This window comes from Diaphorina citri, unplaced genomic scaffold (genome assembly GCF_000475195.1).
Source record: "Diaphorina citri unplaced genomic scaffold, Diaci psyllid genome assembly version 1.1 scaffold4255, whole genome shotgun sequence".
Classification (NCBI taxonomy): domain Eukaryota; kingdom Metazoa; phylum Arthropoda; class Insecta; order Hemiptera; family Psyllidae; genus Diaphorina; species Diaphorina citri.
This window is the reverse complement of record NW_007381654.1, coordinates 1-11,887: the sequence shown is the minus strand read 5'-3', so window position 1 is coordinate 11,887 and position 11,887 is coordinate 1. Positions and strand designations below refer to the sequence as shown.

Sequence of the window (11,887 nt, the reverse complement as noted above, 5' to 3'; positions counted from 1 at the left end):
CGGAAACGGAGCCGGTTTTGGAAACTGAAATGTTCATCAAGCTCTCTTACGATTACGATTTCAGGTTCGCGTCTTTTCGTTTCTCTCCGGCAAGCTGACCCGAGTGTACGACGAATCTCTAGCGCGCTTCGCGGAGTTGAAACTTTCGGAAACGGAGCCGGTTTTGGAAACTGAAATGTTCATCAAGCTCTCTTACGATTACGATTTCAGGTTCGCGTCTTTTCCTTTCTCTCCGGCAAGCTGACCCGAGTGTACGACGAATCTCTAGCGCGCTTCGCGGATTTGCAGAAAGCCAAACAGCAGCTACCCAACATGGAGTTTGGTCGACGCATGGCGACCGAGAGGGACTTGGAGAAATCCGAGCAACTCAGTCTGAGCAATGTGCTGTTTGATGATTCCGGGTTTATTGTTCTCTACGCGACGATGTTGGGAGTCAAGTTCGTCAATATTGTTACAAATCAGTGCGTGCGATTCATCGGGAAACCGGAGAATTTGCGACTTCTCCACCTGTCTTTGTTCCAGGGAAAGGTAGGTTGAATTAAATGGTCAAGGAATATCAATCAGTGGTGACAATAACTTATTGTTTAATTACAAATTTTCATCAGTAAATGGTTTCTTCAAATTAAATTGATCCCAAGGGCAAGGTAAACCTAGACCCTTGACAAATGGAGTGTACCTGAAGTCTAAAATAATTTGAATTGCAAAATAACTTAAGATGAGTTATAAAAGTGTGTCCACACATATTCGAGCTGCCGTCGATCGACATTGATTCACAATAAATTCACATCGATCGACGGTCGTCGACAATGCGTGGACACACCTTAAAAGAGCCTTGTAATGCTGTGATGACCAAATAATTTGCGAAACCTATAATTATGACAAATCTCTTTGATATCATAGATCTCTGTGACTTCTGTCTTCTGTCTTTGTATAAATTACGATGATAACATGGCAACAACAAAGAGAATGACCTAATGGCCACGTTTCCGACATCGACATTTGAACAACAACAAATTACGAATTGTGTGCGACTTCTCCACCTGTCTTTGTTCCAGGGAAAGGTAGGTTGAATTAAATGGTCAAGGAATATCAATCAGTGGTGACAATAACTTATGTTTAGTTACAAATTTTCATCAGTAAATGGTTTATTCAAATTAAATTGATCCCAAGGGCAAGGCAAACCTAGACCCTTGACAAATGGAGTGTACCTGAAGCCTAAAATAATTTGAATTGCAAAATAACTTAAGATGAGTTATAAAGGTGTGTCCACACATATTCGACCTGCTGTCGATCGACATCGATTCACAATAAATTCACATCGATCGACGGTCGTCGACAATGCGTGGACACAAGAGCCTTGTAATGCTGTGATGACCAAATAATTTATGATACCTATAATTATGGCAAATCTCTTTGATATCATAGATCTCTGTGACTTCTGTCTTGGTATAAATTACGATGATAACATGGCAATAACAAAGAGGATGACCTAATGGCCACGTTTCCGACATCGACATTTGAAACAACAACAAATTACGAATTGTGTTAATTCAGGTGAAAACGCGTAAGGCAGCCACTACCCTAGAAATGGAGGCAGCCAAGAATCCAACTCTGGAGGCGATACAACCAGATCCTACTCTATTTTGTACTGGGTTCAACAAGAACAGGTTCTACCTATTCTCAAGGTATGTTTGGCTCTTTTATTAGCTTACTTCTCTTACGCCAGTACTGTACATAAGGATCATTAGGTCGACGAAAATAGGGAGGTAAAATACAAGAGGGAATCGTTGACCTCAAATAGAATTGTGAAAAAGTAGAGTAAAAGAGGAACAACTTGGTGATATCAGGGTTGAATGGTAGAGTTTGAGGGCAAAAATGTTCACCCTTTGTAATTTCTTGTAGGTATTTGTGTTAATTGAATCAACCAATAAAGTCTGAATAAATAAATATTCAGATATTCAGGTACCTTACTTACCTTTCCTTTTTCAGAGATTTAGACATGATTGCTTGCTTAAGCTATTAAGAATTCAAAGGAACAAGAGGGAATCGTTGACCTCAAATAGAATTGTGAAAAAGTAGAGTAAAAGAGGAACAACTTGGTGATATCAGGGTTGAATGGTAGAGGTTGAGGGCAAAAATGTTCACCCTTTGTAATTTCTTGTAGGTATTTGCGTCGATTGAATCAACCAATAAAGTCTGAATAAATAAATATTCAGAGATTCAGGTACCTTACCTTTCCTTTTTCAGAGATTTAGACATGATTGCTTACTTAAGCTATTAAGAATTCAAAGGAAAAAACATTCTTATTAAGAATTTCTTCTTTTTTTCCTCAGACGAGAACCAGCTGACATCAAAAGTCCAGAGACTGATCGAGATGTGTTCAATGAGAAACCATCCAAGGAGGATATTATATCCGCCACTGAGGCTTCAGGTAAGAACAATGAAAGCTTCTGAGATCTATCTATATTGGTGCTTTTTTTTTTGAAGAAAACTGTAATTATTACTGTTGTCTTGTCCTTTATAAATCGAAGAGAGAAGGAGGCATCCAAGGAGGATATTATATCCGCCACTGAGGCTTCAGGTAAGAACAATGAAAGCTTCTGAGATCTATCTATATTGGTGCTTTTTTTGTAAGGAGTTTGATAAGAAAACTGTAATTATTACTGTTGTCTTGTCCTCTATAAATCGAAGAGAGAAGGAGATGACCAAATAGAACAATAGAGGTTGAGGGCAAAAATGTTCACCCTTTGTAATTTCTTGTAGGTATTTGTGTTTGGTTCCGCCCCGGGCAGGAAGGGCGGAACCGAATCCGCGACCCAGCACTTTCAAGGCAGGTGTGCTACCCTTCAAGCTCATTAGACTGGCTACTAAGATCTATACCTCTTTAAAAAAATATTAGGTCCATTCCTTTGATGCTTGAAAAATCGGAATTTGAATTGTACTCGAAGTATTCGAAACATTTACCTCTGGATCTAATCTACTATCCACCGCGCTAACCACAACTATTTTTCTCTTGTTCAGGGAAATAGAACAATAGAGGTTGAGGGCAAAAATGTTCACCCTTTGTAATTTCTTGTAGGTATTTGTGTTTGGTTCCGCCCCGGGCAGGAACCGAATCCGCGACCCAGCACTTTCAAGGCAGGTGTGCTACTCTTCAAGCTCATTAGACTGGCTACTAAGATCTATACCTCTTTAAAAAAATATTAGGTCCATTCCTTTGATGCTTGAAAATTCGGAATTTAAATTGTACTCGAAGTATTTGAAACATTTACCTCTGGATCTAATCTACTATCCACCGCGCTAACCACAACTATTTTTCTCTTGTTCAGGAGAGCAAGTTCTGTACGACTCGGCCATTATTCACACGTCCATGGGTGACATTCACCTCCAGCTGTTCAAGGAGTGTGCTAAGACCGTGGAGAACTTCTGTGTCCATAGCAAGAACAACTATTACAACGGACACATTTTTCATCGTGTTATCAAAGGTCAGTTTGGTTCCTAAATCTCACAGGTGAAAAAAGTGGTTGAGTGAAACTTCATTTTTTATTATTATACTTAACTTATTTTTTAAGTAGTCCATCCATCCCTATTGGGTGATTAAAAGCGAGCACCTGCCAGTTTTCGCCTCAAACCTCTATTAAGAGTTCCTTTAGGAAACCCTACTACTGTAAAAAAAAAGTGTAGGTTTGTACCTACTACCAAATTTAGTTTCGAATACTATCAAGGAAATACTACCGTTTTGTTTGGTATTATTTCCTTGGAAAATATCTCCTTGAACTTGTAGACGAATTCTTTCATTTTTCAGCCCTTTTCAATAAGTCCCCCGTTTTCCCATTCCCAGGTTTCATGATTCAAACTGGAGATCCCACAGGCACGGGCACAGGGGGACAAAGTATATGGGGTGGCGAGTTCAAAGATGAATTCAAATCCCATTTGAAGCACGATCGACCCTATACTGTCAGCATGGCTAATGCAGGGCCCAACACTAACGGGAGTCAGTTCTTCATTACACTCACACCCACGGTAAGTTTCTCTGGATGAAGATAATTTCATTGTTTTTTTGCTTGGCTTACCAAGCAGAAAGTCACGAGTTTGAGAGTGATACAGCCCCTTCGAAATATTAATTTGTGGTATCCTGATATCGAACTGGATGAGACTGACAAGAAACGCCGACCCTATTTAATTAGGAAAAGGCTAGGAAGAAGAAGATGCTGATATCGGACGGAGAAAACGGACGGGATAGGAGAAAGTCAGCCGTTCTGAGAACGAACCTTTTCTGTAGAGTTGGCGTTTTTTGTCAGTCCCTTCCAAACTAACTAGACTGGCTGAAAAAGGTTATTATTTACGTATTGTCCATTTATTTTGATCCACAGCCATGGCTGGACAATAAACACACAGTGTTCGGGCGTGTCACCAAAGGCATGGAAGTTGTACAGAATATCAGCAATGTGAAGACTAATCACAAGACAGATCAGCCTTATGATGATATCCAAGTCATCAGTATTAGTGTCAAGTAGAAATCAAACTCTTAACCTGTACCAGCTGTACCTGTTTGAGAGGTTTGATAGAGGGAACTGTAACAGAGGTCGTATGGTCCGAAATTGAAGTGAGGAGAGGTTAGGAAAAAGCCAGCCGTTCCGAGGATGAATCTTATCTGTCAGAGATAAAAAAAGAGGTTTGATAGAGGGAACTGTAACAGCTAAGGTCTTATCGTCCTGAAATCGAAGAGAGAAGGAAATACAGGATAGAAGAAAGCCAGCCGTTCCGAGAACAAACCTTATCCGTGTAGGATAAAATCCGGCCCGGATGGAATCGAACCCGTGATCTAGCGCTTAGAAAGTAGACTCTCTACCTCCCAGGCTAACTAGGTAGCGTTTCGTCCTTATTAAAACACATCAGAAGGACAAGTCAACTAGAACGAAATCTAAAGCCAAAAGTGACAAAGATCAACCTGATCGTACGAGGAAAGAGAGCAGACATGACAAAAAGAGGACAAGTCAACTAGAACGAAATCTAAAGCCAAAAGTGACAAAGATCAACCTGATCGTACGAGGAAAGAGAGCAGACATGACAAAAAAAATTGGGAAGAACATGAAAAATCTGAGACCAGTGAAGAAGAAACACAAGGGAAAACAAGAACTGATGGGAACAGTTCTGGTTCAAGCAGTAGCAATGAAGACAGCAGAGATGGAAGAAAAAGACCAATAGAAGAGGGAGGAGAAAACAAGGAAGAAGATGAAGTATTTGGACCCTTACCCATTGCCTCTAGTTCACAACCGGAGAAAAAGAAGCGGAAAGGTAAATAAATTAAACAGCTTTTTTTTTACTTTTTTAATTTACTCTGGTAATTCCCAATTTTTTTTGTCATGTCTGCTCTCTTTCCTCGTACGATCAGGTTGATCTTTGTCACTTTTGGCTTTAGATTTCGTTCTAGTTGACTTGTCCTGTGTACTAGAACTGCTTGATTCACCACTATCACTACTACTGCTATCTGAATCAGAGTCTTCACTGCTACTCTGTCTGTTGTGTTTAGATTTAGATTTTGTGGACATTTTCACATACACTACAATTAACCTGATCACTAATCCCTCTTTTTACTACAGTAGGCTGTTGTGTTTAGATTTAGATTTTGTGGACATTTTCACATACACTACAATTAACCTGATCACTAATCCCTCTTTTTACTACAGTAGGAGTAGGACACTTTCTTCATTGACATTTACACCGCTTTTTTTTTACAGAAAAACAAAAATGATAATTTATAATTTTCAAAATTTCGCGCTCCAGTACATGAACATTTGAAGGCCGCGTTTACACCTTTTGTGACTGCGCATGAACACAAACCGCGAATGCGCATAAACTGCGGCAGCTCAAATTTTTTGACGCGCGAAATTTTGAATTTTTCTCAAATGTGACTGGTTTGTGCTTTTTGTCACTTTGTAGTTTTCTGAACTTGTAGATTGAAGTGAAGAATAGATCTACAGTAGGAGTAGGACACTTTCTTCATTGACATTTACACCGCTTTTTTTTTACAGAAAAACAAAAATGATAATTTATAATTTTCAAAATTTCGCGCTCCAGTACATGAACATTTGAAGGCCGCGTTTACACCTTTTGTGACTGCGCATGAACACAAACCGCGAATGCGCATAAACTACGGCAGCTCAAATTTTTTGACGCGCGAAATTTTGAATTTTTCTCAAATGTGACTGGTTTGTGCATTTTGTGCTTTTTGTCATTTTTTTGTAGTTTTTGTACTTTTCTGAACTTGTAGATTGAAGAATAGACCTTTTTTTTACTATTAAACCTTCCATAGAAGTAATACTTGAGGTCTGTTTCTTGTGCCACAGAAAACATGACTTCTTTGAGTGATTGGATTGCAGCAACAAAGAATACAAGTGCTTTGAAGCCAGATGATCTTATTGATGTTTTATCTAATGTAAACTTGAAGCAGGCAGATACACCCTCACCAACAGAAGATGCAAAACCTGCCCCATCATCCCCTGACAGTAGTGCACCTGGCAATAAAGATGAGGAGGACAAGCCATTGTCCGTTGCAGAGAAGTCCCTCTTACAAAAGATTGTACGCAGAGGGTTGATTGAAAGCAAACAGGAACTAGAAATTCAAAGGAAGGATCCACACAGTCCACTTTATTCTGTCAAAACCTTTGAAGCTTTACATTTGAAGCCTGAATTGCTTAAAGGTATGTTTTTGTTTTCATCTTCTTCAAGTAGGTTCTGTAGGTAACATATGAGTCTAACTGCAATCAATTTGGCTTGGTTACTATTTCATCAATTAAAAATAATAGGTAATATGTTTGTGTTATTTTTGTGTTTCAGGAGTCTATGAAATGGGATTCTATGCGCCATCAAAAATTCAGGAAACAGCTCTACCTACCTTGTTAGCAGATCCTCCACACAACATGATTGCACAATCTCAGTCTGGTACTGGTAAAACTGCTGCATTCACTCTTACCATGCTTAGCAGAGTCAATCCCAGCATTCAAGAACCTCAGGTCTTGTGTTTAGCTCCAACTTATGAACTAGCAATTCAAATTGGAGAAGTTGTTGCTAAAATGGGGAAACATATCACAGATCTCTCGGTGAGATATGCTGTCCGTGGTGAAAATTTAGAAAGAAACAAAAAGATTACTGAACAAATAATTATTGGTACTCCTGGAAAAGTTTTAGATTGGGGACTGAAATACAGATTTTTTGATCTGAGTAAGATCAAAGTTTTTGTATTGGATGAAGCTGATGTGATGATTGCTACCCAAGGTCACCAGGATTTCAGTATTCGTATTCAGAAACGTCTGCCAAGTGACTGTCAAATTATGTTGTTCTCTGCTACTTATGACAAGGAAGTTATGGAATTCGCCCAAGATATGGTACCCAACCCTTTGATCATCAAATTGAAACGTGAAGAAGAATCACTTGACAATATCAAACAACATTATGTCATGTGTAAAAACATTGATGAGAAGTTTGAAGCTGTGTCCAATATTTATGGAGTTGTCACAATTGGTCAAGCTATGATATTCTGTCATACAAGAAAAACTGCTGCATGGTTAGCTGAAAAAATGTCCAAAGAAGGACTGAATGTAGGCTTACTCTCTGGTGAACTAACTGTTGAGCAAAGACTTTCCATCCTAGATAGATTTAGAGAAGGTGAGTTTAAAATTTACTCATAATTTGACGCACGGTTTCATGTGTAGCCAAACCTGCCAGGGCACGACACGCCAGACCTCTAATCGAGTCCGCATCTGTGATCGGGGTCTTGATTGTCATCAGATTGAGGAGGACCTGGAAACAAATTCAACGAACCAAGTGAGCTCCTTTTCTCATTAAAAAAGAAAAAAAAATCTGGTTTTAACATCACACGACTTTCCTTATCCTCTTGGCCAGCCACTCACTATCAGGAAGACCGGACAGGCACACCTGATCAAGTCCGCCTGTCAGGTCTACCTGATAGTGTGAGTATTCATCAGGTAGACCTGACAGGCGGACCTGATCAGGTGTACCCGTCAGGTCTACCTGATGGTGTGTGTGTGTGCTCATCAGGTATCAGGTAGGCCTGATAGTGAGTGGCTGGCCCTTGAATTATGGTTTTTGGGGGGTTTTACGTATGGCTCTTTAAAAGGCCTTCTAACATAACATGGCTTTATCACACGACTTTCCTTATCCTCTTGAATTATAGTTTTTGGGGCGTTTTAGGTATGGTTTTGAGGGGTCTTCTAACATAATTATTTCGGTACATATCTCCAACCGATATACCTCAGTAGTTGCTGAATCGGGGTCTTGGCCTTGAGCATATTTTTCAAATGGGCAGAACTTACAAATACTTCATGTATAATGGATATATTCATAGGTATAGGATTACTCTTTGTATATTTTCTAAACTTATAAGTATGTATTGTGCCATTAATGACCACCAAATAAGAGTTTATTTATTTATCTCCAACCGAACTGGTGTATTCAACTTGTCATAAAAAAAAACTCTTACCATAATGCCATTATTGGATCGGACACAATTGGTGACTACGTTCTGCTCGTCCAAACTCTTGCTGGACGGTTTGGGTGTGAGAGCTAGCTGTGAGGATTTCCTACTCGATGGGGTACTGGTGGGGGTCTTGGGCGTGGGCGGGGGTCCAAGTTGATTCTGAAAACAACGTGAAAGTATATTCTTACTAAGCCAGACATTTGTAAACAACAAACAGACATAATTAAGGAAGGTCTTTTGACGTGAACAGTATGCATAATGTTCTTAAACCTATAATATACACGAGACCTTGTTTAGACTGCTGGGGTGAAGGGACTTTTTAGTCTCATTCGAGCAGGATAAACAAGGTATATTCTATTATATTATTATCTTACCTTGAGCGGCGCATAAATACACGTGATGAGTAAATACAGGGCGGCTCGTTGCACATCGGGATCCGAAACTATTTCGCCCTCAGCCGCACTCAACACAATGTTCATTCCCACTATGGGCGTGTCCTCGGGTAATTCCACTTGTTGACACAGGAGGAGCTGGGCCCGGGGTAGTACTGCGCAGGTGTTCAGCACATCGAGAGCGCAGCGCACCGTTTCCGACCTGCGAATGGGATAGTAACAAAGGGGAAATAAATAAATGCCGTTTCTGTGTGTTATTATATCACAACTTTGGTGCTCACTGCAGCATTGTAGGATTTTCCAAATATCTCAATAAACCAGCACCCAATGTTTACCGACTATGCTGGCCCAGTGGTAACGAGCTTGCTCGCCATAGAGAAGGCCCCGGGTTCGAATCCTACCATGGACAAAAATTTGCACTCGTTTTTTGATTGCAAATATTTCAATGGGTTACTTTCTGGTGTTCTCGTGTTGACCCAGCACCTAAATGGGCAGTAGTGTGTCTCTTCTCGCCCATCTGACGAGGGACATACTAAGGGATGGACATGCTACGACACAGACCACATGCGTTTAATGAAGCAGTTGTTTCATTGCTACGAAACAAAAACGGCGGTAAAACACACTCATCTTTTAAAAAACTTTTTTTTTTACTTACCCTCTATATCTTCTAATCGGACACCTACGTTGGGCAGCACCTCATCTCTAAGTCTATCACACTGGTTCAGAATTTCCGTGGATTTAATCAGGCGGGCTTCCGTTCGTATATTATCCCGGAACTCCGATAGAATCGTTAGATAAGGAAGAACCAACTCCTCCAGCTGAAGAAGAGAACAAAACAAACATGTATTAGAAAAAAGAAATAAAGAAAAACTGTTTAGTCCAAAGGTAGAGATTGCCATGCAGAAAGGAATGGATGGAAAATAATACTCCATTATGCTCCAAGCATTAATCCCACCCTTTAGTTTTGAACGGGGGATCACTAGGGGACAAATAATTCTGCTGGCTGTTTAACTTTGGATTTCCGTGGATTTAATCTTTTAAACTGGGTTACTGGGTCTCGAACTGGATTAAATTCCAGTGAAAAGGGTGAAAAAAAGTAAGCTTGTCTAATGGTTACCTTCCACTCAAGAGTCCATTATTTCTCTTTAGTTCTGGTGCAGTACACACTTCTTAAAATAAAATTATAGAAAGTAAAAAGATACATGTAACACTTGCAAAGGACTCACATTGGTGCTTTCCACTCCCGTTCCACCAAGAGGAAATCCGATGTTTTTGACATCTCCTATACATCCAAATACTGTGAGAATTTTGGTCACGTACGCTCCAATGTCTCGCAGAAGTAACTGATTCGGGGTGCCTCGTAGATAAATATTCACCTGTGAATAGAGTAAAAGGGGGAAAAGTGAATGATTTTATTCTTTATTATGTATATGTCCAAGGCGCGTTATTACAAGGAAGTGTTTAGTGACTGTCAAAGTCTTGAAAGATGAGACTTCGCTGAATTACGTAGGTGTGTGGTGGTAGATGCATATTAAATTCAACCCTATGTGTCCACTGTCCAATAATTGAAGAAATATTCAATAATCAAAAGATGTAATAAGGTCAGAGAAATATATAATTATATATTTTTAAATAAAAAACCTAGGTAGGTAGGTACCCTGTTTACATTATTTTTGGACATTAAAAAAAAAAATCGTTCAGAAAATTTAAGCCACTAGAACTTGTTATTTCATACCAACCTCAGTGGTGCAGTTGTTAACGCGTTAGACTTTGGATCTGGAGGTTGGTAGTTGGAGTTCAAGTCAAGTCATAAAATTTATCTGGGTGTAATAATCGGGGAACGATATTTGTGACAAGCATTTAAATATGCTCAACACAATTCAAAATTCCTCCTCGTTATTTCATACCTGAGATATACAATCTCGTATCGAGTCCAAAGCGGACCGAGTGTCCATGTTATCACACAGAGCGGCGTGGACATTGTTCTTGGTCTGTATGAAGCGGGTCGAGAGTTCGAGATCCGCCTGCGTCCACTTTTCAAACGAGGAAACGGTGGTGGCGGGAAATTTCAAGTTCCGAATATGATCCTTGACGTTGAGGAAGAATTCCTGTGGATAGGGAAGTGAAATGGATAATCAGTGTTACAATCCAACATATCTTGATTGATGTCTCAGTAACTTTGCGAAGGTCCATGTTGATAGAGAAAGATAAATAACTATTACACTTCACAGGTATGGTTTGATTTTCACTTTATTTTTTATTCAGACATGTTTCGCTCGTGAGAGCATCATCAATCCAACATAATATTAAGAAGCGCACTGTAGCGCTCCGCCCCGCTCAAATCAATAAGTTAGTGAGCGTACCAAGTGCTACTATACGTCAAAGCATAGGTACATTGCCTACCAGATTACAACATTTCTCATATAAGCTTTCTCCTATCCTGTCTTCTTCGAAGAGAGAAGGAAGACAGGATGATAATACCTTAGTAGTTACAATTCCCTCTATCAAACCTCTTTAAAAAGTGTTATCATTTCTTATCTCTGAGCTTACATTAAGTAATTTCTCATAGGTGACAGCCATTTCCATCGTATTATCACTATAGTCCAGGGTCTGATGCCACGCATGCAACAGGAAAGCCAGCCTTAGCTGTCTGGCAGTGTGTTTGTTTAAGGCGTCCTGAATTGTGATGAAGTTCTTGAGAGACTTGGACATCTTGCAGCCGGCTATGGTCAAGTGACCCGAGTGTAGGAAGTAACGAACCCACGAGTCGTTGTTGAAATACGCCTGAAATCGAAAAGACATTGTTTTTTTTTTTTCCTTCAATTACATATTAGTTTTAATCAGCTCCCATGGCGTAGTGGTCACTGCGCTCGCCTTGCACGCGGGAGACCCGGGCCTTCAATTACATATTAGTTTTAATCAGCTCCCATGGCGTAGTGGTCACTGCGCTCGCCTTGCACGCGGGAGACCCGGGTTCGATTCCCGGCGGGGTCAA

General features: G+C 40.0%; 3 protein-coding genes across 4 annotated transcripts; 2 read left to right on the top strand and 1 right to left on the bottom strand.

The window, feature by feature from the left end:
- Positions 1-204: 204 nt before the first annotated feature.
- Positions 205-4,895, top strand: LOC103520918 (peptidylprolyl isomerase domain and WD repeat-containing protein 1-like). Of its 2 annotated transcripts, none has more exons than XM_026831846.1 (6): positions 205-528; positions 1,555-1,685; positions 2,334-2,431; positions 3,330-3,485; positions 3,842-4,023; positions 4,374-4,895. In XM_026831846.1, the coding sequence occupies exons 1-6, from the start codon at positions 313-315 to the stop codon at positions 4,515-4,517; spliced, it is 927 nt and encodes a 308-aa protein (XP_026687647.1). In that variant the 5' UTR covers positions 205-312; the 3' UTR covers positions 4,518-4,895. The 2 variants fall into 2 exon arrangements, with proteins under 2 accessions (XP_026687647.1, XP_008484239.1); XM_008486017.3 differs by lacking the exon at positions 205-528 and adding an exon at positions 1,033-1,061.
- Positions 4,896-6,196: 1,301 nt separating this feature from the next.
- On the top strand, positions 6,197-7,676 carry LOC103520917 (DEAD-box helicase Dbp80; the record flags this gene model as incomplete). Its single annotated transcript, XM_008486016.3, has 2 exons — positions 6,197-6,704; positions 6,841-7,676. Coding segments are annotated over exons 1-2 (1,185 nt in total), but the record flags the coding sequence as incomplete, so codon positions are not given.
- LOC103522065 (cysteine--tRNA ligase, cytoplasmic) lies at positions 7,675-11,682 on the bottom strand. Its single transcript, XM_008486018.2, has 7 exons — positions 11,443-11,682; positions 10,800-11,000; positions 10,119-10,268; positions 9,544-9,710; positions 8,875-9,139; positions 8,504-8,659; positions 7,675-7,803 (listed from the first exon to the last, which is right to left on the bottom strand). The coding sequence occupies exons 1-7, from the start codon at positions 11,602-11,604 to the stop codon at positions 7,675-7,677; spliced, it is 1,230 nt and encodes a 409-aa protein (XP_008484240.2). The 5' UTR covers positions 11,605-11,682.
- Between the last annotated feature and the right edge of the window lie 205 nt (positions 11,683-11,887).